General features: G+C 41.0%; 1 protein-coding gene across 3 annotated transcripts; it reads left to right on the plus strand.

The window, feature by feature from the left end:
* On the plus strand, positions 1 to 24827 carry GALNT15 (polypeptide N-acetylgalactosaminyltransferase 15). 3 transcript variants are annotated; one of them, XM_083870005.1, is made up of 11 exons: positions 1 to 149; positions 1092 to 1637; positions 6968 to 7134; positions 7814 to 8018; positions 16276 to 16443; positions 17072 to 17189; positions 17948 to 18142; positions 21241 to 21372; positions 22418 to 22519; positions 23264 to 23404; positions 24305 to 24827. In XM_083870005.1, the coding sequence occupies exons 2-11, from the start codon at positions 1093 to 1095 to the stop codon at positions 24449 to 24451; spliced, it is 1920 nt and encodes a 639-aa protein (XP_083726131.1). In that variant the 5' UTR covers positions 1 to 149; position 1092; the 3' UTR covers positions 24452 to 24827. The 3 variants fall into 3 exon arrangements, with proteins under 3 accessions (XP_083726131.1, XP_083726130.1, XP_083726132.1); XM_083870004.1 differs by lacking the exon at positions 1 to 149 and adding an exon at positions 544 to 879; XM_083870006.1 differs by lacking the exons at positions 1 to 149; positions 24305 to 24827 and adding an exon at positions 544 to 879 and having other exon boundaries at positions 22449 to 22519; positions 23264 to 23398.
* Positions 24828 to 25317: the final 490 nt, after the last annotated feature.

Below are 25317 nucleotides of genomic sequence, written 5' to 3' on the forward strand. Positions count from 1 at the left end.
TTAATCACAGAAGTTGTTCTTTCTTAATGTCAGTGGTTGTTGTTCCAGCCCAGGCTTTTATACATGTTATTCCTGGACTAAGGAAAACTTGAAGCTGCTTGCCCTGCAATACCAAATTTATGGACGAGGAGACAACTTCAGCCTGCCAGGTGATAATTTGGCACGCTTCTGACATTGTTAAAATCCCTACAGCTGTAAATATTTATTGGCTATGAAATATACTCCAGCTAACACATTATCATATGAATAAATCTAACCTTAAATAAAACATGTGCTCTCCATCTTTTATTCAAGTTTATAAAATTCTTGATTCTTGCTCTGCGCATTCTCAGCTTAATACAGCTATTCCAAGGTACAGCAATATGTGGCGTGCCTTGATTTCCTTTCTAATACAACATTTTGCTTCTTGTATTTCACCTCTTACAGCTTTTGCAAAGTTTTGATTTGATAGGACAAGCACAGTGAGGGCATTAGGACCAAGAGAAAGACGCACACATTGCTCTGTATTATGTCTGGCAAAGTGCTTCCTGACTGAGTGCCGTAGTTATGTGTGAAACAAAGTCAGGGACCGACTATTTCTCATCTGTTGATCACAGTTAACTTGAAGCCTCTGAACGGGGGAGAGCTGTCAGATCTGCTTTCGCAGATACAGTGCTTCAATCCAGGCAGCAATTGGAAACTTTGAAGAAGCAGAACCTACTCTGGAAAGAAACTATGAGAAATGGGATTTCTTTCAACTTAGAATTTTAAAAGGGAAAAAAAAATCAAAGCTTTAGTTACTCTTTTAATCAGCAAAGCATGCACTTTCCTAACTAAGCTGGGACTTCGTATTTAAAGGATCTACTTTATCTCACTGGATCCATGCTACATTTTACTACAGTAAGTACAATATTAATAGGAATGTTATAATTTTCTTTTTTCTGTAAATGGAGAGGAAAGCATGAAATGGCATCAGTGAAATGTGAAGGGAGGAAAAAAATCCTCTTGGCAGATAGTGAAAACCAGAGCTTTTGTGCAACCCGAGGACTGAAATCTGAGGAAGATCCAAGTGATATTTAACATGACCATCTGTATCATTTTGTCACCAACAGTATGTTCCTGAGGAAGAAGTGCAGATATGGATCACGTAAGCTGCAGTTTCTCTTGCTGTTTCTGATGCTGGGTTTTTTGCTGCTGATGGTTACAACGCTGAATCCACCACCCAGCAACCAGAGCAAGGAAGGGACTTTCCAGCCCGTGGAGTTCAACCCCCGGGAAGGGTATCAGATGGACTTTGTGGAGACGCAAGAGATGCTGGAAACCCAGGAGGAGAGCCAGCAGTATTACCCTCTGGACGGTCTGTCGCCTTTCATCTCCCTGCGGGAGGACGAGCTGATCATGGCCGTCGTGTCGCCCACCGGCAAAAGGAACCACAGCAGGGCCAGGAAGGGCTACCGCGTGGTGAAGCAGCCGAGCAGGCGGCCGGAGGGCAGGGCGGAGGGGGGCCCTGGGTCGCGGCCGCTGTCCCTGCCCCGGCAGGACGGGCAGGGGGCGGCCGCGGGGGAGCGCCCGCTGGGCCTGGAGACACACGGCTTCAACGAGGTGCTCAGCGAGCGGATCGCGCTGCGCCGGGACCTGCCCGAGGTACGGCACCCCTTGTAAGTAAAACACCCTATTTCACTTCTGGGGGAACACCTGCCTCCTTCCCCGCCGCCGCGCCCCCCGAACCTCTCCTCCTGCGAACCGCGCACCTCTCCTCCTCTACACCCCGCGTCTTCCCTATCGAACCGGCTCGGGCGCTCCGTTCTCAGACCGGGGACGCTCCCACCCACCTTCGGGAGGGGGTTCGAGCCCTCAGGAGCCGGCGGGCGGGAAAGGTGAAGCGGGGCGCGGTGCGGGAGGGGCAGCCGGGGCAGGCTGGGGAGCGGGGCAGACCCGCGGGGGCGGCCTGAGGCGGCGGCGGCCCCTCCGCACCCGGCCCGGCCCTGAGGCCAGCGGGCGGCAGCGCCCCCTACCGGGCCCGCCTCACGGCAGGTGCCGGGGGCGGCAGGGCGAGGAGCACCCTTCTCTGTCCGTCTGTCTGTCCGTCCGTCCGGCTGTCTGTCCGGCTGTCTGTCCGGCTGTCTGTCCGGCTGCTGGGCTGGGGACGGGGAGGGAACCCGTGCCGGGCTGGCGAGCAGGAGAGACGGCTTCCCTCCTCGGCCAGGCCCCGCTCAGCCCGCCTGCCAGAGCCGTGGGATCACTGCGCTTCCAAAGGGATGGATGAGTCCGGAGTTGAGGCTTTCAGACCTTCCAGAACAAAAGCGGCCCGATGGTCACTCATAAAAGTGGAGCCGACTCTGCACTGGTGTGGCCCCACTTTAAACATCGTGTGCAGTTCGGGGCACCACAGTACGAGAAAGATATAAAGGTATAAAGAGTGTCCAGAGGAGGACAACAAAGGTGGCAGTGGGTCTGGAGGAGAAGCATGGGAAGAGCGGCTGAGGTCACCTGGTTTGCTCAGGCTGGAGAAGAGGGGACTGACCCCACTGCTGTCCACAGGCTCCTCACAAGGGGAGAGGAGGGGCGGGCACTGATCTCCTCCCTGGGGTCACCAGGGACAGGACCCGAGGGAACGGCCTGAATGGTCAGGGGAGGTTTAGGCTCAATATTAGGAAAATGTTCTTCACCCAGGTGGGTGGGCACTGGAACAGCTCCCCAGGGAAGTGGTCCCAGCACTAAGCCTGACAGTTCAAGGAGAGCTTGGACAAGACTCTCAGGCAAATGGTGTGACCCTTAGGGTGTCCTGGGCAGGGCCAGGAGCTGACTCAGTGATCCCTGTGGGTCCTTCCAGCTCAGAATATCCTATGGTTCTGTGTATTGAAAGGAAACTCGTGGGAGGAAGGTGGAGATTGGTGTGTCGGACAAGGCTGCCAACACCCCATACCTGCCAGCAGCCAGGTTGTAAGGCCACTGTGAAAAAATGTTGCATTTGAAGTCCCAGGTCTTGCATTTGAAGTCTGGAGACTTGAGAGCCAGTTGCCCTGGCAGCTCAGGAGGGGCTATTCATCACACTTCTTAAAAGGGTCTGAGGTGTATCTACTATCAAGCTGCACCAGGGCAAGTTTAGGTTGGATATTAGGAGGAATTTCTTCGAAGAAAGGGCAATTAAACAGTGGAATGAAATGTCCAGGGAGGTGTGGAGTCACTTACCTGGAGGTGTTTAAGAAAAGACTGGACATGGCACGTAGTGATGTGGTCTTGTTGAGGAAATGATGATCAAAGACTGGACTTGATGATCTCAGAGGTCTTTTCCAACCTAATTGATTCTGTGATATGCTTCCCTTCCCAGGGGAGGGCAAGGGATGTGAGTGGTGTCTTGTCTCTTGTAACAAAAACAATTGTAGTTTTCTCCCAGGACATGGTGGAAAGGTGTACTGGAAAATATTTTAAATAAGACACAGAATAATTTTTTTTTCTAGTGTTCATTTTCACATGTTTAAAGATAGCTGGCAGCTCTAATTTAAGTGTACAGTCTCAAAGAAAGAGAAATGAAACCTTGTTTTTTGTACTTATTGACTAGGTTCAGTGTTAATTTGGTTAAATCCATTAAATAATGACATGCTGGTATTATTTCAGTTATTTTTTGGCATGCTTCACTGCTAACTCTTTGAACTATGTAATGTTCAAAGGAGGAATGACTACCCTGATTTACTGCCTGTGGTGGAAAGCCAAAAAACAGTTTTACTTTGGCAGCTGAAGGGCCATCCAACAAGAGACAGCTTCAGTTAATACTGATCTTGGTAAAATTTAAGCCATGGTCTCAGAGCTCTTGGATGGATTTTGCTATCCAACTAATCACAGCCTAAAGAGCTCTCAACACTACAGCTTACAGAGCCCAGACTGATACCCCAGATCTCAGCATCTGAGGCTGATCTAAATCCAGATCATAAAGCTGCAGAACAGGTCTAAGCCAGACCTGTCCTTTATGGCACAACACAAAACCACAATGATAATTTTTTAGGTGTAATTCACTCTGGGGGCCTGGCTCCCAACTGCGTCACTCAAGTTTTACAGCAGTGTAAAAAGAGAGCAAACCAGAATCTGATTGTCTCTATTTGGTTTGCATCGTGCTGTTCATCACAATGTCATTATTATTTAATTAGAGGGAAGCCAGCCAGTTAGAGATGTTTCTGTGAGTTACCTCCATGGACTCAGTCTCCCTCATGTCACTTAAAATTGGAGGGCAAATACTTCACATGAGAAGTGGCCCATCCCCTGATGTACCTTTATCCCTCAAAGTGCTTTCTGCTGCTCCAGCTGGGACTGACACTGTCCTGGGACACCTGAATCAAGCCTGCCATTGTGACTTTTATGATGGGGGTTCTGCCCAAAAGAAAGGTCTATTTTCCTCTCTTGGGTTTGAGTGTCAAATCGCAAAAGAAACTCACAAGGTATCTGCAAAAGTTTCAAGTTTCATTACGAAAGTATAGATTACTTCCTCTGGAGTGCTGCTTGGAGCTGAATCTCAATAAAACATTTTCCTGAAGGTGAGTGGGAGTCCCTGTCAGCTCTGCTTTTGCCTTGTCAGAATTGCTCTCTGTTCCTGGCTGCATATGACAATTCCTTGTTTTTCACAAATTAGATTAAATCACTATGTCTCATATCAGTCACAGCCCTGACTTTTTAAAATGCCAATTTATGATAGACAGTCTATGAAACTGCTCCAAATTACTGGGAAGGTATTTTTGTATACCAGTACCCTTGTGCATTTTTGTGAAGATTAGATATCTATATTGCAAGTCTTTGCCAATCTCCATGGCAACTAAGCACTCACCACCAAGGTTATATGTTCAAGTACAGTTATTTTCAATTGTTTTCCAATTAAGATTTCACAACAGCCTTATTTTCTTGCAATAACCACAGTACTAGCTACTAGGTGCTAATAGCTATAGAATGTTTCTAGTTAGAAGCTGCCTGGTAGTAAAAGGACTGCATCAGATCTTCACTTTTCTTAATTACTTCTCCATTCTACTGCTTGAAAATGCTCACTCCCAAGTCATGAGAGTATTCTTTTCTTGATCCTGCTGAAAATGGAAACAATCACCTTATATGAAATTGTGAGGTACCAGTATTGTTGATTACACAAAATTAGTAAACCAAGGACAAAATAGATTAATTACAGGGTAAAAATCATCAAGAAAATTTTGCCTTTCTAAAGGCAAAAAAAAAAAAAAAAAAAAAAAAAAAAAAGTGAACTATCGAAAAATATAATAAATTATTAAGATTGTGCTCATTTTAAATATATATTACCGGAAGTGCATCTATAGTAACCGTTTATGTGTATTCATAATTAAGTCATTCAGACTGTGGATTCTCTTAAGTGATTAGCAGCTTTGTGTCTGGATAGTGTCTAGCAGCATAGGACTTCAGTCCATGAACAGAGGCATTAAATAAAATGCTAATAAGCAGAAATACTAAAATTATATCCCTTACATGAGTTTCTGCTGAATTGTTTAACAACCACTGTAAAATCTGTATATTTATTTGCTTGGTGAGACAAAAATGCTCAAATAACAAAGGGCTGCATTCAACCAATTGTGTCATTCCTTGAAGAAATTCTTGTTGCTGGAGATTAAATGAATTAGGACACTGAATGACTGTTATTTGGAAAATGAAAAGATTTTTAAAATGTGCTTTCTAATGTCAGCAAAGCAGTATACAGACATAGTCTTTGCATATCTACAGTGGACATTTGAAGGCATTTTCTGGAAAACGTGCATCCTCACACCAGAACAGATGGTTTTCATATGCCGTATCTGTGAGGACAAATGGGAAGTATCTTTAAATGTTTGAGTTATTGTGGTGGTTTAACACCAGCTGGGAATTAAACTTCCCCTTGTTCCCCTCTGGTGAGGGAGGGACAAAGGAGAGACTATAGGTTAATATAACAATTTACTGAAAGCAAAAAGTGATGGAGTAAGAAACACACAATGACAGCGGCAATATTAATAACAAAAGCATACAAAAAGAGAAGGTGCTTTACACACAAAAGCTGTTCACCACCTTGACTTAGATCTGCATGGCCACTGAGACCAAGACAAGATGGCAGGAGGGTGTTCCTGTGGCTCAGCAATGACAGTGGTTATTCCTGAGACCAAGACAAGATAATGGGTGCTCTCCTTACACAGTGCCATGTGGCCTCCTGAGACAAAGACAAGATGGCAGGCTCTCCCTGCAGCCAGTGTTCCCCAAGCCCAAGACAATGGAAAACAATGACAGAACAAACCCTCAAAACTGGATTGTCCACAGTGCACCATGCCATCCACTTCCAGACTGCTCTGCTGACTCCCAGCTGGGAGCCTCATTCAGCAGTGATTGGTTTTCATTGCAAAAGCAACCTGTACAAACTTCATAGTAAAATACATTTTCTTTCAGAAATGTATCTATATTTGTAATCATGGCCCATGCATGGATCCATGTCATTGTCACAAGGGACTGAGATGTTGGCTTCATTCACTAGAATCTTGGTCAGGTAATGCACAGCTATACTGATCTGTTGTGCAGATGACTTATTTTATTTTTAGTTTTAATAGTACTGCAATTGTTTGCACTTTTCTCTCTTACTTGAGAAAATGTGGGAACTGGTGGAGGTTGACTAACCTGCTTTATCCTTCATTCTGCTCTAATTATCTTCACTTTTTCTTTGCATTCTGGACCCTTTCTGTTTGAGCTCTGTTTTTTGAGGCAGACAGAGCAGGAAAAAACTATCCCAGAACACAGGAACACTTTCCTCTTTTTGTATTATAATTTTGATAGTGCCATTCCCATATTTTCATTTCATCTTCCAGTTTTGGACACCTTAGTACTTCCTTTTCTTAGAAGTGAGTTGAGATCTTAAACTGGTCTCCACCCATGGAGGTTTAGGTGCTGCTTGCAACTGTGCTCTGAGAAAAAATTGGCCTTTTGTTCCAGTATTTCCAATGTCTTCCTCATTTCACCCATGCAGGTGCCTACAGCAAAAATATGACTCCAGTCTGCCTACTGCTAGTGTCATCATCTGTTTCCACAATGAAGCCTGGTCTACTCTGCTGAGAACTGTGCACAGCATTATGGATACAGCCCCAAAGGCCTTGCTCAAGGATATCATCCTAGTTGACGATCTCAGCCAGCAAGGTAGCTCCCATTTCTCTGTATGCGAGTTCTCTTTTCCAAAACTTTGGGGAAGAAACTGCCCTCCTCCAAGGAGTGTGTGAGGAGAGGAGGAGAGGACCTCAGGAAGTGAGCTAAGCAGAGCCTAGAGCTGGCTACCAGGTTTCACTATCCATCCATAGAATATGTTTCTTTTTTTCCCCACACCATTTACAACAACTCTGAACTTTCTTATTTTAAAATAAGATCACAGTATGCAAATCTTAGGATTCCCACTGGACCAGATCTGCTGCCATAATTTCCAGACTTGGATTTTGGCTGAAGCACAGAGTGGAAAAGTCCATATTGCTAAAGTAATCCAAAGTGCTTGGGAAAGCCAAACACCTGTAGTATCTCACTCTCATCTGTGTATTTTATGAGATGATGAGAGCATCCACTTTTTGCTGAAAACAGGAGAGGAGGCTATTAAGATTCCCACAGGAATAGTTTCATACCTTGTGAATCTCAGTTTCCATTAGTCTCTACTTCCCTTTGACATTATGCTGCTGCAGAAATATTTGAAACATGGCCTACTTGGCCATTTAAAACAAATGCCCCTGAAACATTTTACCAGCAAGAAGTAGCATCTCTTACTACTTGTTTCTTTTCTGTAACAGCTTGAATCAAAGCTAAAACATTTCAGTGACTGTTCTGTTTCTGACAGGGCCCCTGAAGTCAGCTCTAAGTGAATACATCTCTAAGCTGGATGGTGTGAAGCTCATCCGGAGCAACAAGAGGCTTGGAGTCATCCGAGGTCGGATGCTGGGAGCTGCACGGGCTACTGGAGACGTGCTCATCTTCATGGATTCACACTGCGAGTGTCAGAAGGGCTGGCTGGAACCCCTCCTGGCCAGGCTCTCCAGCAACCGGTAAATCCCTGGATATGGTAATTTCTGCTGAAAGGGACATGTTTGGAAAGTATTGGGTAGTTTTTGTAATCCTCCCTGGGTTACCTTCTTGTTTCTAATCACATCCCTTTTATTTTCTACCTTATCACCATATGCATCACTGATATGTGGGAAGCAGGATAGATCTCACAAGTGATAACTCTTACTTTACACCTAGTGTAAATTTCAAAATTTGTATCCAGTTAGAGCTTTAAGAAGGCTTCCTGGTGGACTGAATTAAAAAGATTTCAGTCTCAACCTGTTTGTAAATCGGCAAACATCCACCAGAGAAAACTACTCCAAGCCTCCATTATTTTTACTTTTTAGCTGTCTCAGTGATGAAGCCAAGAATAAAATGCTTTGTCCTCCTGAGGCAGTTTGGCTGTACACCAACCTCACCTTTTGGCCACCATTTCTCTTCCACAGAAAAAGCCCAGACTTCCTTGGCAGCCTAGACAGGTCCAGCTAATCACAGGTACTTTCACTGACACCAAAGTAACAGAGTAAGATAGAGATTCATATTTCTGAGTATTTCATGTTTAGGGTGGTTCTTGGACCTGCTCTCTAATGTACAACTGAGCTCATCTATGCAGTCCTTTGAAGAGACTAAAACCACTGCAAATATTTCTAGGCTTACATGTCAGTAAATTTTTTAATAAAGGGACGTTTTTGAAAGAAAAATCTGTACATTAACTTGTCACTTGGGGAAAAAAAATCCTAGAGGGGGTAAAATAAAAAAAAAAATCTTTAAACTCTTACTAGGCTGTTAAAAAGTCACGCTAAACACCTTCAAAGGCTGTTCCCATGCACTGGAAGAAGCTGTTTTTATGGCTAATTATGTTGGCTTATAAGAGAATTAATGTGAGCTTTTAAAAATTATTACATCATTTGAATGAAAACATTAAGAATACTGAAAGCAAGAGTAATACTGTGCTAGAATATCAGGAATAATCTTTTCAAAAAGGTCCTCCCTGGAAAAGTAGATTATTTTTTGTTTGCTGACTTATTAGATGGTTTACTATGAATATACTTCATGATTCTTCTGCCTTGAACTATTTTTGATGTTCAAGCAAAACTACTGTGTGTATCAATTGTCCAGTCCTTATTCAAGAGTGTTGAAATTGCTGAAATTAAAAGAGTTACAAAAATCTCAGAGGACAGCTATAGTGAAGGGAGAATTACATCAGCAAGAGAGAAATTAGGACGCTACAACCCCATGATGTCAAAAATTCACTGTCAAAACTTATCCTGCCTGAGGGAATGCAAAGCCTCCAAGTCTGCTGTCATTGAGAGATTCTGTAGCACTGTCACCTGGGGGTGAGAAAGGAATTCTCTTCCCTTACAGGGCCCATATGATCATTCATTCCTCCAGGAGAGCAGAATTTAACAGCAAATTAACTAATATCTAATTGAATTAATGAAGCAAAGGTGGAAAATTGATTGGATAATAGTATGGGTTAAGCCATCCCTTTTTGTGTGCTGTATCAGTCACTGTGTCTGACCCTGGGAGCTTTGTCACTGCTAGTGAGGAGAACCTGCAATATCCTCCATTGAGGAGGGAAGATAAGGTCTAAGGCACCTGGCAGGCACCTTCCCGTACTGTCCCTCTTTCTCCAGCTGAAATATGGTGACAATAACACAATAACACTGACCCGATAAGGAAGTCAATTCATGACTTTTCATAAATAGCTGTAATGTTTGCATGGAGATCACCATGGAAATGTAAAGCATTAGCATATTAAACTTGGCTTCATTTAGCACTTGAGGAGCTGTTAAATTGAATCATGTGCACTCCCTGAGACTACCTAAGTGAGGAAAGCACAGGAAGTTGAGAGCGACTGGTAAAATATCCATCTTTCCTCTTCTTAATGTACCAATCAAACTGTAACTCATGCACTTTTGCTGGAAGGATAGGATGGGAAAACACTTAATCACCTGGAATTAGTTGTTTGCTGGCAAGGACCAATGCAGCCTTTCAAAGCTCAAACCTTTAACAGGAGCTTAAGGGAGCTGTAGAGTGGTTTTAACTTTGAAAATGGTGATTAAGGTGTATTTTCTAGACTCCTGATCAAAATGTGTCACTACTTTTGTGATCTGTCTTAGAGTGATGCTGAGAGATCCTTGCCCAGACTGGGATCTCACTGTGAGTTGAACATATTCACAAGAGAGACATTCCCAGTTCTTAGTAGACTGTAGGATAAATATAAGAAAAATTATCCCAGTTTTATAGGTATAGAAATATTTATGCAGAGGTATTTGGCAGATATTTGACTTGTTCTAGGTAATGACATTTCATCTCCCTACATGATGGCTTTATTCACTCACCCAATCTAATTTATTTTTCTGAAAAAAAGTATTAAGTCATTCCAAAATCATTGGATGTACACTTTTGAGCACCTTGATTTTCTGGTTCTGTTCTAGTTCTGTGAACCATGCCTAATAAATTGACTGGGAAGTTGTGCATCAGCTTAGTGTATTGCCTAGAGAATGGTTCAGTGATTTCTAAAGCATTCCTTGACATTTTGATTATTTAAGGATGAATACCATAGGTACCTGGATAATATTAGAAAACTACATGAGATGCCCCACAGATCATTTCATTTGACAACTGTTTGTGTTCCAGGCTAATTCCAGGTGAGTAGCATGGTGCATAACAATGCAGCTGTGCCATTATTATAGTAATCTTTGGAAGGGTTTGCCTCTTCCAGGAGACTGCAGAGCTGCTATTTTGTATTCCATCCAAAGGCAGGGAAAGGCAGAGGGGGCATATAATGAACTGTGCTGTGAAGCCTTAAAAATGTTGTTCCTTTGATCTAAAAACAGTGGCCACCGTGCTGAAGCAGGATGATTTAAAAAAAAAAAAATCCAGGACTTATTTCTTTAAAATGCTTCATGAAAGCAAAATGAACCTTGATTATATCCTTGACAAGGAATTCCACCTCTAAAAGAGGCCTGGGCGCCATAACTATGGACATAGGGGTGATTTGCAAAGGGATATCTGGCCCTTAGATCTTTCCCCTGCTCCTCATTGCAAGGGCTGTTTCTCTCTGTGCTGGAGCACTGCCTATACCACAGCTCAAATATTAGATTAGGAAACAGAAGCGTGTTATAGTATTTTAAAAAGCTTATCTGGTTTCTAAAATTCAAAGTGCCTCTACTTAGCACGGTGATTCTAGGTCACTAATCTTTAATGAAAATGCTGATAAACAGAATAAGAAATTAGCATAGCAGTGGAAAGGTGTTTCATCATCTGTGTGCTCCCATCAGGAACAAATGGAAGCCTCTGCTTGTAGATGCAGGAATAGAAAGAGCTCTGCTGTCCAGAAATTGTCTGTGTGGTTCTGATTTTATGGTAATACACAAGAGAGAAGGGAAATATTTTGCACTCACTAAAGAGGAACAGCTTCTTTATCTCATTTATTCTGATTCTCCACTTTTCAGTGGCCCATATCCCAGCTTTTTGAGCTATCAAATACATAAGCCATCTGTTTTTTAACTTCTCACAGGCTTGGGGAAGCATGATGTTATCCATTCAGAGCCCACACAACCCCAGCATCTGAGTATGCAATTCCATGTTGCTCTCCCTGTTTTGAAAGCCTTCCATACACTTCACATGTAAAAGCCTGCTTCCTGGGATTTCTGTGTTTGCTCCTTCCTTTTATATCCCCCATTTGTCAATAACACTTATTTCAAATTCAGTAAATGTTCTGCATTTACATGGTAGGTTATGGGAAGATAAGCTATCTCTTTACAATCTTTCACAGTTGATCAGGATCAGAAGGTGACCTATTTTAAAGAAGCTGAGGTAAAGAAAATAAAGATGAGAGTCTAAAGCCAAAGGCAAATACTACTGCTGAACACAGGAGCAATAAAGATTTAGGCATAATTCATGGCTCAGTGTCTCGACTGTCCAGTGTAAAAAGGTGTTGGTTACCTCTACAAATTTTATTACTCTACATACAATTTTAATATTTTAGCAAAAAAGGCAGGTTCAAAAATTATTTTTAATAAAGCATTCCCAAAGCATCCCCTTAGCTCTCTGCTTTGCAGAGATTTGCTTAGTGCTTAGCATATGAATAGTCCATCCATTCGATTAGACTGTTCCTATGCCCTAAGTTAGGCTGGAGTTTGTCTGTAATGCAGTATTTAAGTAATCTTTTATAGCTTAGCTTTGCCATTCCTTATCACTGCATTTTATCTTCTTATTAACCCTATCCAATTTCAAGTGCTTTGTATTTCTAAGACTTTAGTTAGTCAGCAAGGCGCTCCCAGTGGAAATGCTGCATTTTGTGGAACCAGCTTGGGTCCCTCTGTTACTCTCTGAAGTTTTGACTGTGTGCAGCAACAGAGAACCAGGACTGCCTGGCTTTTTAGCTGTCTAATTTTTGCAAGCTGTGACACACCCTGAAATAGGTTGAGGAATATACATAATTTTCATGTTTGTTTTTTTGGGGGTTTTTTTCCTTCTAATTTAAAGCAGCATTTAAACAGATTAAAATCTATTCCCTTCCCAGCAAAAGAAAGTATAAATCAATACAAAAACACTTTCAAAAAAAGTGTATCCAAAACTTCGAAACAGATACATTAATTAGCTGTTACTCAGTTTATAATTAGAAAAGAACATAATGTCCATGCTGACTGTAAAGGGTCATGGGAAGACATTTCATTTGCAATTGTGTTTTGTAAAGAAATCCCAAACTAGGAAGTTGTTCTTGTTTGGGTTGCTCTTTTTCATGGAATTGTGACCTTTTGTAATTTGTGTGAGTTCCAAGTATTTGAAATATTCACAGATTAGTCAAACAGTTCAAAGCCTTGCTGCTAGTTGTATTTGAATTTCCTGTTTTTCCCTTTCCTCATATTCCACAGAGTAGAATTAGCAGTAGTTTGTTTCATTTCAAAGTGCCGAGAAGCTGCTGTCTGCCAGTTACCCAGTTAAAAACAAGAATAGCTAAGAACATTTTCTAATTACCATCTACTGCAAATTTGCATTTAGAACTAATTTAGAACACAAATATCAAACCATAATTGAATATGCAGAAAACAGCTATTTTATTTTTTTTAATCATACCAATCAAAAAAATGGGTAAAGCACTGCTTGATTAGGATTAAAATTGAATATTGACCAATTTTCACACAAGATAAAGTTACTAATTTCCTCTCTTTCAGATCAGAAAGACACTCCCAATATTTAGTTTTAAAAAGGTGTGATTCTGTTGGTTTCAACAGACCTACATCATGACTATACTAAACTTAGACTAGGTGATGGTCTAGAATTACTCTTACAAACATACTCTTGAAAATTGTTAATATTGGCATTTTGAAATAGCTACACTACTAGTAGCTCTAAAACACAGTTATCACTTTTTACTGTATAATTTTGTGGGAAAGGAGATCAGATTTTTTTTTTTTTTATTCTGGTTTATGATTGAATTTAGCCAGGATACAATGTGACCTATTCCTGCAAGTTTTTTTCAGCTTAAACACTGTAATTTTCCATGTCACGATTTTCAGATAGTTTAGATAATTGCTTGGTCTCCAAACTGTCAGAATCCATTATGTCCTTAATGGTGTATTTCTTGAATTGGAATCTTGAAGAATCAATGCCCAATAACTAAAACTTCTATTGTGTGCCTACTCTTGTGAGCAATTGCACTGATGCCAGAAGCACCATTGGAGTTTGGAGCTTTAAAGTGGCAACAAATTTAAGGTGGATTCAAAAAAAAAGACAGGTTTTAAATACTTGCAATTATATGAAAATGTAGGATAGTCTGAAATGTTTGGATCATCTGATCCAGAATATATCTGAGTGTGTCTGTATTTGCATTTTCTCTATCTGAACTATCCAGGATCAGTTCATGTGGTCTAGTCTGCATGGTCAAGGTCTTTTGAGTGGTTTAGTCTACATTGCCTCTGGCTTCTACTCAAACACAACCTCCTGATATTTCCCTCTTGAAGTTGTAAAATAAACTACCCTGGGGTCATTAATTCCTCAGTCCTGTCTGAATGAGAATGGATAAACCAATAGCAATAGATAGTGTGGGTTTCAGCAAGCAGCAGCAAACTGAGGTGGGAACTATGCAGCTGCATCTACACTCCCAACCAGGCAATTTTCAGAGATACTCGTACACTGGAGAAGGCAGCAGGCTGTAGAAATCACTGTTGCAGGGACTTTTTATTTTTGACATTTAATAATTTAAAATCCATTTAACTTGTCAGATGGATTTCCCCCAGCATATCAAAGAAAAGAAATGCCTGTTTGTGTGAGTCCAGCGGGACACTATCTATAGGAACTCTTAGGAGCAGATAGTTTCCTTTGCATACTGTAAGCGAGTAAAGCTTTCAGTAGAAAGGGCCCTGCTAGCTTGAGCACTGGGCGGTTTCTCCTGTGATACTCCTGTATCTCCTGATACAAAACTGTATGACAGTGACATCATTAGGAGAATCAGGGAAAGATATCAGCTTTTATTATTTTTAGTATTACTTCTTTCCATTTCTTCTTGAGTCCTGCGGAAGGATGACAGGATGATGTATATGCCTGCAAATGCTGCATGTGACCATAAAATTTTCTCACCTATTTATAAACCAGATGCCTGTTTCTAAGAGTGCCTATTGTTGCATATTATAAAGGATGGTTTTACACCCAAGGATAGAAATAAAATCACTTTTCTATTTTAAATCTTCCTGGCTTAAGCTTATCATAGGACAGTCTGCTCTTACTTAGGAAACAAAACTCAGTCATTTTAAAGCAATCTTCTGCGTGGTTCATCTTTGTAGTATCAACTGGCAAGCAGTATTCTGTTTCTCTGTGGGCTTCTAAAATCCTCTACAGGAAATGTCAATGGTGAAAACACAAAGTTGGGAGTTTCCCCCCACTCTGATACTGAAAAAACATTATTCTAGTGATTGTAGGGGCAGAGAAGATATGTCAAGATTACATTAACATTACCCAGAGCTACCATCTTCCTTAGCTGGTTCTGGCCTCTGCCATGGAAAAATACAAATGTCTCACTGCACTAGAGACTTCTGAGATGTCCTTTCTTCACTGACAGTATTAAGTTTCAAGCAAATTTCTCTCCTTGAGATTTCTGACAAATATATATATCTTAAAAGAGGAGATAAAAAGTCTGCATTTTGCTCCCAAATTGGCCATTTCGTTCTTCTCTCTCTCTGTTTTAACAGGAAGTTTTTTTCCTATGGAATAATTTCCTACATGGATATTCCTGCTCTAGAACAATAATAATTTTCCAGTGTACTTTAATCCCTCTTAAATATTATTGATTTTTTTCCAGAGGAACTTCTGTCTATAGACAAACCTTTGCATGAGAGCAGAGACTATCCTTTTAGCATAAGAAAGAAGAAATGGATAATGTTACTCTTCAACACTTTTTCCCTGCAGTCCCTAATACAATTTCATTCATACTCTGAAAATTTCCAGGTTGGGTCTATCATTGACCTGAAAACAAGGAACACTGAAGAGTGTTCTGAACTACCAGTTAATTCCAAGATGATGTGCAAGTACACTGTGAAATACTGTGACTTTTTTGCCATAGGGAAATGTCTAGTACCTCTTCTCAGACTAATGCAAATTTAACTTAAGTTAGAAATTGATTCAAGGATTGCCACTTACAGTGTAATGGCTCTGTTCTTGCTCTTAAAAGTAGATTCCATACTGTGACAGTGCATTTGCAAGAGCATTCTAAGATTGTGATAAAATACAAACAGGCACTGGCTTATGAACTCAGTAACAAGTATCTTTTTCGAAACAACCAGCAGAACAAACTAAGGATGAGTGCATCTTTATTGGCCTGATGTGATAAACTCATGAAGGGTGTGCAATGTCTACAGGAAAATCAAAGGATGGCAAAATGTGAGAGGCCAAAAACATCTGCTATAAACTTTGCATCCCTGCAGAGCCTGTAGCATCAGAGGTTGGGGCCTCTGTGTGAAATAACTTTATAAGAATTCTGATGGTTAACCCATAACAAAATCCTGGATAGCATTAAATGACAATGCAAGGTACAGGGTATCAGTAAATTATTGATCAGTAATTATTGATTCATCACTGCATGCTCAGTATTCCCATCCACCGAGCACCTGAGCTTCTGTCAGCAGGGAAACTAAGGGCACTCAGCATTTAGAGGAGTGCTTGTGCTTGACAGCTTCAACTAATGTTTACTAACAGAGTAATGAACTTAATTTATGCTTTGGTTTTGGAAGTAAATGGTATTGTCTTTTTCAGAAACAGTGTCGTCTCCCCTGTCATAGATGTCATAGACTGGAAGACCTTCCAGTACTATCACTCTGTGGGCCTGCATCGAGGTGTTTTTGATTGGAAATTAGATTTTCATTGGGAACCAGTGCCAGAGCATGAAGAGAAGGTACGACAGTCTCCCATCAGCCCTATCAGGTAACAGTCCATCAGACAATGTGCCTTGCTCAGCTCAGCAGGAAAACTGTACAGTTTGGGTCATCTTGGGTCATCTTCCAGCTAACAAGAGAAAGGTGTGGTTATTTGCACATGCTCAGTTAATAATTCTGATGGGATAGTTTTTTAATTTGTTCTGTTTGTTTTGGCCTTTAGTAATCATTCTAACTAGATTGCAGTCACACTTCCAATGTGACAAATACTTTCCATACATCAACACAACTAGAGTACAGCCTGACTAGACAAGGTGTGGAGATTTGTAGGGAAAGCAAAAGACAGCTCATACAGAGTTAAAAGATGTCATGATCTGTTTGTCTCTTGTTTGGAATGTACATATGTGCAATGTTCCCCAGTGTTCTGAGTCTTATTTTACAATTCAGCTCTTAGCTCCCTTCCCCAGGCAAACCCTAGAATTACACTCCTGTTGTTCTTTATTTTGGTTAGATAATCATTCAAGCTTATATGGAACAATATTGAATCATTTTGTAATGATTCTCTCTATGGAGAGAATTTGTAATGCTCTCTCTATGGAAATGGGAGAAATTTCACCCTCTGTGCAATTCCTTATCCATAACTCAAGGTGGTCACTTCCAAACTGTTTTCTACACAGGAGTCCTGCAGTAGCTGGTGCAGTGGTGGCCATGGATCGACATTACTTCCAAAATACCGGAGCTTATGATTCTGACATGACCATGTGGGGAGCAGAAAACCTGGAACTATCTATTAGGGTAAAGATCTTAATTAAAACATCAAGCTGTGGTAACTATTGCAATTTTAAGGAACCTGAGTGAAAAAGCAAGAAGATATTTGTAAAAACAATGCAGAACATGTCAGGTTATGGAGATGACAACCTTCCCTGCAGAAATCTATCCCCGCACTCCACAGCCTGGCAGGACTATACAGGAACATACAGCTGTTGTGAGTTAGGAGCATTATGTCAGGAGAAGGAAGTTTTGCTGGCTATCACTATCTGCCTGAGGCCTGAGTCACTGCTTTTGGCACCCTCTGAAAGCTGCCTCTTCTATTCTGGCACGTTAACATGCACCAAAGGGAGAGTAGCTTTATTTCTTTGCCAGCCCATAGTTTTATTAGCAAATTGTTTATATTAAATCCTTTGCATTGATTTTTGCTGAATACAAAGAGTAACTGATATTGAAAACCAATGAAAATTGCAGGCACAAAGGGCATAGTGTTTTTATTGTCCTAGACGAGGGAAGGTGTGTGTTCAGATCTCTCCACTACTCTGCACTGTTTGTGCACAGAAAAACATAAAAACATATAAATAGCCATACTGGGTCAAATCAGAGGTCTGAATGCCCAGTCTCTTCTCTGTGTGTGGGGCGCTATGTATGAAGCAGCATATAATAATGCTTCTGCTGTTTCCAGGATTTCCTGAAGCAGAGTCTAGACTAAAGGAGCTTCTCCATTTCAGATAAAAGTAATCTAAATAAGGTACTCTCTTTTTGTGCTTTCACCTGTATTTCAGACCTGGCTCTGTGGTGGCTCTGTAGAAGTTATCCCATGCTCCCGAGTTGGGCACGTCTATCGAAATCACTTCCCGCGTGCTTTCTCCTATGAAGAGGCCATTGTGAGGAACAAAATCCGAATAGCAGAGACCTGGCTGGGCTCATTTAAAGAGAACTTCTACAAGCAGGACACAGTGGCTTTCTTAATCAGCAAGGTAAAGACATCTGGAGAGGCTTGTTTCTGAGGTTTGTGTTAGGACAGGTGAAGGGAGAGGAATAGGAATGGGGGTGTCTGATGCAGTCAGATGCAAGGGATAATCTTTTTATTAAACCTTCCAGTGAAAGAGCTGTCAGATCAGGAAGGAGAAAGAGAAAATTGTGCCTAAGTTCAGCCTTGTGCTGTAGTTATCAAACCTCGTGGAGTATAACCTCTTCTCCAAATGACTCCCCAACAAGCTGTGGTTTGTGTTTTCACTGATAGTACATGGAGGGTTGTGATGCATCTAAAGTGGAAGCCTATACCACAGTGTGCTCAAAGAACCATCTTCAAGGGTTATAAAATCCTTCTTGTGATTCTTTGTGTCCCTTGCCAAGTCCTGTTCCATCTTTGCCTTGGCTTTCCTGACCCCATCCCACCAATCCTGATGGCTTTAATGAGCTCATCTGCACTGGCGAGAACCACTGGCTCCAGTAATACCTGATATGCCTCAGTCATTCAGGGCTGGCCATCACCAAGAAATCCAGATCCAGCAAATGCTGCATTATACTGGGGAGAGGAACAGGACTGTATATCGGCGTGACTTCTCTCTTGTCACCTATTCCAACCTTCTTATGCTCCAGCAGTGGATCTGCCTCTCCAGTCAGCCTACTAATTGTAGAGCCTGGAACAATTGTGTTTCCTTTTTTACTCTTATTTTCACATCTTTTTAAAAGATCTTCCCTCCTTGTCTGTGTTGCAGGTTTGAACTCCACTGGCCAGGCGCTTTGTGAGTCAATTGACTCACAAAAGGTTATAGCCACTAGACCAAGCCTTTTAAAATAGGCAGTGAGGTCTTTAAATCATTTAATAATTCCCTGAAGGCTTTTCTTGTCAGCTCAGAAGCAATTTTCTCTACTAAAAACTACAGTCACCAATGATAGAGCTGGCTAGCTGTAAGCAGCATGACCTTTTGTCTGAGTTTATTCTAGCCAGAATACTTTCACTACTTCTGAGTATGATGCTCCCTCAAATGATCAATTTTATGATCTCTGTGTGCAGCATACCATAGTATAAATGGCCCTTTTTGTGTGTTCCTTTCTTTCACAGCCGATGTTTTCAGCCTGTCAGTGCAGCGGGATGTTATTCAAAAGGCATGAGCAAGCAAGGACATTATTGCCACTCAGCTGCAAAGAGCCCGCAGGGGATTTATTGCGCTGAGAGGGTGAGCAGAGCCACCTATGGGCCGCTATAGATTTCTCCGTGAGTCTGCACCACCATCATTGCTCACTGCAGAAAACAAACAGTGACCCCCATTTAGGTGGCTTTAAACCCTTCTTGGTTTATAGTCTGAATCACATCTTGCACAGGATGCCCGTGGTATGAGCATTAAACAGAAGAATTAGGATCTACCCAGCTCTCTACTACTTCAGCCACCAGCTCTTTTGCTCCTTTTCTTGTGTGGTTTGCGTATTTAATTTACAAGCACAGTTTCCTTTCAGATTGGTTTACAGGCACAATGATTTTCTTTCCATTATTTACACCATTTATTCAGCATCAAATGCAGACTGTAACTAGGATGATAAAATTAGATTTACTGCCATTGCCTCCTCAGCCAAAGCAGAGTCTCATGAGAAACATCTCTTTTTAGGGGAAACATTTTACTTCTCTCTTTTCCTTTTCCAGGAAAACCTCTAGAGGACAGGTTTGTGTGGTACAGAATTGCTAAACTTCATTGTTATGCTTATTGAATCTAAGACTGACAGTGAAGTATGAGGCTCTCTTTAGCATACTGCAACAGTTAAACTTTGCCTGTGGAATTTCCAAGGGCTGGCAAACAGTGCCACATGGAATGATTGATCCCTGCCTTTAGAGACCAACACCTCACCTTTTATCTCCAAGGCCCTTCATTTGTCAGTGTTTTCCATGCTGCAAAGTCCTTTTCTTTCCTTCTTATGGATACAGAGAAATAGTTGGTCTGGGAAAAAGTTATTTACAGGCAATTCTCTGCTTACATTGCCAATTTTAATTTTTGACAAAGAAATCCAGACCGGTTTCCTGGAATCCAATCCCAAGCTGCATTTTTAAAAGCAGAAACATGAAGGGGGAAGATCTACTGCTGGCAAGAAAGAGGAGAGAGACTTTTAAGGGTTCTGAGATGTTTTAAATATTTGGGCACTGAGAGGTTTAGAAAAGTGTTTTTTGTGGTTTGGAAACTGAAAAATTAAACAGATAAGTGGTTAGAGGTTTTGAGACTAACCCTGTTAGTCATCTTTAGTGCTAAATATCCTCAAATATTCAGACTGTCAGTCCTTTGCAGTGCAGATGTCTGCTGCACTGCACTGAGGGTTGATAGCATTTGTGTTTTTTCATGACAGAGTTGCTACCAGGAAAAGTTGAGAGCTGATATTGTGTCTTTATAATTCAAGAAAACAGAGAAATCATAGTAAAGGTTTTATATAGTATAGTATAGTATAGTATAGTATAGTATAGTATAGTATAATATAGGCATTTATAGCTGCAAAACACATTTGTTAATTAGATTTAGTAACTGTAAGATAATAGACAGATAATAGGTGATAGACTGTATTTTGGGCTAAATTCTGTCATCACGTATTTCCTCTGATCACAGAGGATTGACAGTAACTGGATAATTTGGGCTGTTAAAGGTCAGGAAATTGAGGTTTTTATCAGTGAGGAAATTTCTGTATTAAATGGCAACCTAATATGATCTCACTGAATTAAAATGCAACAACTACCAAACTTGGTCCTGACTTTTTAAAATAAAAATATGACAAAGACTAATTTATTTTGCAGGACAATAATAATTTTTAGGGGACATACTTATTTTCACAATGTATGCTACTTCTAAAACACTTCCGTCACAATACCGGACTGTGGCTGTTTTCGCACAAAGTTTGAAGAAGGCGATAGCTGGATCTCCTCCCTTTGCATATGTCATAAGAGATAAGAGATATGTCATAAGATATCAATATCTACAACATTCAGGATAGAAAAGGTGGTAGAAATAATTCCTGCGCAGTCATTTCCGCTCCTAGCATCTCTAACAGAAATACATCAGTAACCTTGTTGCCCTTTCTCCCTTTCTCCATAAAGGCAGAGAAACCAGACTGCAGTGAGCGCCTTCAGCTACAGAAGAGACTGGGCTGTAGAAATTTCCAGTGGTTTGTATCAAATGTGTACCCTGAACTCTCCCAGCCTGGAGACACACCAAGATTCTCTGGCAAGGTAAGAGAAAACACACTATAAAGAATGATCGGGGGTTTTTTTTGCATTGTTCAAAGACTCCAGTATCACTTCCATGTCCTGAGTACTTGGTCCAAACAGACAATGCAACCAGGGTCGGGGGAGAAAGAAAAAGACAAAGAGCTGGCCCAAATTCTCACATAAATGTTGAAAATCAGCCAGGAACTGAACCCAGAGTGTCTGACTCAGTTCAGTGCCACAGCTCAGAGGATCCTAACCTTAGGTCCTTCAGGTGCCATTAGTAAAGGAAAAGAACTGTGTTGGCTCATGCAGATGGCAGAAGTGACAGCAGCCAAGATATCTCTGTGCTGACCCACGTGCACAAAGAGGAAAAGAAATATTTCTTCAGTCCTGCACTTCCCAAAGAAGTAATAGCAATAGCAGTTCCCTGGCTGACTGTGTACAGGACAAAATATTCTTAATGTCTGGGGTTTCTTTAAATACATAGTTGATAATTACAATTTATTACATATTAATTTATTGCCAGCAGGCTTACTGTAAGGGAATTTCCCTCAACAAGGCAACGAGGTCTACTAATTAATTCACACTCAGCTATCTTTAGCCAGATTTTATTGTGTCCTTTTACTATTTTATGTGCTCTTTATTTTCAAGGGTAGCTTGACAAAAGTGACTGACTGACTGTGGATCACAGGAATTGTCACAATTGTTTTCTTCTGGAATATCTTTTGGTTTTTCTGACTACAGTGTCCCTTTGAAGTGCAATTTTCCACTAGCATAAACATTTTGATACCTTTCTTTTAATTATCATAATAGTTAAACCCAGAAGCGGATCTCTTTATTTAAACAAAATTCACTGGGTAACACCCTGGTGAAACTCTACCTATTATATCACAGTCATTTGCAAGATCAATACTCAGTATCAAGTCTGAAAGAAAAAAAAATATTGCCTGATTTATGAACAAAATCATATATCATAAAGAGATACAATCACAAAATGTTAGCTGAAAGTGTTGGGGGTTTTTTGTACCCAGTTGCGATTTATTTCAGTATAAACCTTTACTTACAGCTTTACAATACTGGTGTTGGCTTCTGTGCAGATTACAGGCCTGGAAGAACTACTGCAGAGGGCTCTATTGAACTCTCCCCTTGCAGTGACAGTCTCACCCAGGTAATGTATAATTTGAGTATTTAGGCACTGTGTCAGATGTGGGGAGCCATGCAGAAGACAGGCACTCCCACATATAAGTGGCTGGGTTGACACTAGTGGAAATACTGGCACATTCAAAATTAGCATGTGCTAAGGCAATGATGCCCACTCTGGCACAGTTGAGTGCAACTCAAAAAATGCCAATGTCCCATATGTCACTGAGGCAGATACCCACACTTTGCTCCAGAAGACATCATTAAGTGTTTATTTGTTTAGTATCTTCAGTGGTGTCTAGGGAACAGAAAGCTTGTGAGTAAAAAATACATAACTGTTCTGGTGGGGGGGTCCCCATTAGTGACTAAATCTGAAGATTAATGCCTGAACTGCAGTCTAAGGCAGGAGGTAAATTCATTTAGACTCCCTAGCTGGCATTGATCTAGCTAAGGGTGAGCTGCAGGCACATTTCAAACTGCAGCATGTGAAGACATTGTCAGAAACACCCTTTTGTTCAAATATTTATTAAACTGGAAAATTATATGATAGGGTGGGTTTATGTTACACATAATCATAGTTCACAAAGCCTTTCCTTAGGTAAATAGTTATGCCAGAATTAGCTGGCGGGGGACTAAGGCTGTTGGGTCTCTGTCACTCATGTTTGGGTTGCATCTTAATAAACATGTACAGGAAATTGTCTTTAGAATTAGCATTTAAAAATGAACTGGGATGTCCATCCATCATTGTTCAAACAAAGCCTCCCTTTCCCAGCACTTTGAATATAACAGCATGAAGAAAATCTGGCTTGGTTCTGCTCCGCTGCTTTGCTTTGATGTCAGACATGGGAAGGTTATCCCTCAAAACTGTACAAAGGAAACAGACAACAGCAGCCAGCACTGGGATGTCCAGGAGGTCAGTAGTGGCTCTGCCATGGGAGAAAGGCAGCTGGTGGTGACTGTGGCTGATTTCAGGATTTGTGTGTGAGGAAGGGATGAGGTACCTGAAGGGCAAATTTCACTTCTATACCTTTTTCACTATACCTTTTTCTATACCTTTCCCACTAACACTCTCTATGTAGAAAACATTTGGTTTAGAAATACAAACTATAGAAATCCTACCTAAAATCCTATGTCTTGGTTTTACCTGTTGGTATTGCTGGCCTTATAGGAATAGAATCAGAATCAGTGGCTGTAAAAATTAGAGCAGGGCAAATCCTTTCCCATTTCTTTCAGATCAAGGAAGGGTTTGCCCCTCCCAAATGAGAGCCTTTTGTGGAGCTTTTAATGGGAAACATTAATTTTTCTCCTGCACTGTAAGAGAAGAGCAAACTTCCTATTAGGGAATTCACTGTTTTTCAGTGAACTTTGCCCAGCAGAGCACGAACTCCTCAACAAGATTGAAAAAATGTCATGCTCTGGGACAGCCTGGGAAAAGAGCGGTTACTGTAGTTGTAGGGATGCAATAATCCTCTGGAACAGTCCTACTGTAATTTGGTTGGATTCCTAAGGCAAGCACTGGTCCTTATGAAATGTTGTGGCCTGTAGTACTGAGGTTGAAGCTGATGACAACCTGTAGCCATAGGAAACAACAGTGGTGGAAAAGAACTCAGCACCTACTGCTCATGTTAGCTTCAAAAGGAACTATGAATATTCACCATGCTCTGGGCACAAAGCTAAGTCCAGTCATTGTGTTTGGAGCATTGCTTAAAAAAATTTGAACCAGTTATTACTGGCTATATATTGTATATACATTTTCTGAAACATGGCTTACTTTCAATTTGTTCTTTCTTTCCCTTCTTCTCTCATCTTGTAGAATGGAATGATCATCCATGTCCTTTCTGGCAAATGCATAGAGGCAGCAAAGAGTGAAGATGAGAAGGACTTGTTTCTGCGTGCATGTAACAAGAACGCAAATCAGGCGTGGCAATTTGAGCGTTCCCAGGGGCTACGTCAGAGGTGACTGACAGGTCTCTGCAGAGGTCAAGTCTCCAAAGTTTAACATTACTTCTGCTTGGGATTTAAGATGCATTTCCTGCAAGGACAAGAAAGATGTTTGTGTTTGCTGTAGCATGCAAGGAAGTCAGGAATGTCTCTTGTTGAAAAGCCTGGCTCCTGGTTAATCCAGCTCTAGCTAAAATCTCTATTCTGTGAAGCAGGGAATGGGGAGATTGTGAGAATCAATAAATTCTCAACTCTGCTATTGCAGAAGACAGTTAAGTTTGCCCTTTAAAGGAAACATGGAAAATTGGCTGCCAGACAGCTTGTCTTCAGTATATGCTGTGACTTCTGAGGATACAGGAAAAAAAAAGTGAGATTTTTTGAAACTGTAAGAGGAAGCCAGCCAAACCAGAATGGGAATTTAACTTTGTTTTACAGTGTCCTCGACTCATATAAAACAAAGTAGGTTTTGTATGTATAAAAGTAATAGATGTTTCCACATGTAATGGCAAAAATTTTGTTTTCCAATTAGCCTGAGCCAAATTTCTACTCTCTGTGAGATTACACAGAGCATAAATTAACACTTAATTAGGCACTAAATGCTCTAATTGACTTGGACTACTAACAGCCCTCAGTGTTTGGCACACCCTTCCTTAAATCCTTGTTCACAGTCTAATTTGGATGGGAGAATGAGACTGAAATATTAACACCTTTTTTTGTTGTTGTTTTAATTATATTTAAGGACAACTCCTCAGGAAACTTTTGTGGTAGTAAGGAGGGTAACAACTTCTCTGCTTATTTGGGAATAGAAAGAACTGGCAGCATCCATTTGCTCTTGTAAAGCCATGGGATAAGCTTACTATTATTATTATTATTACTATTATTATT

Source organism: Zosterops lateralis (assembly GCF_965231275.1).
Source record: "Zosterops lateralis genome assembly, chromosome: 1".
Lineage (NCBI taxonomy): Eukaryota > Metazoa > Chordata > Aves > Passeriformes > Zosteropidae > Zosterops > Zosterops lateralis.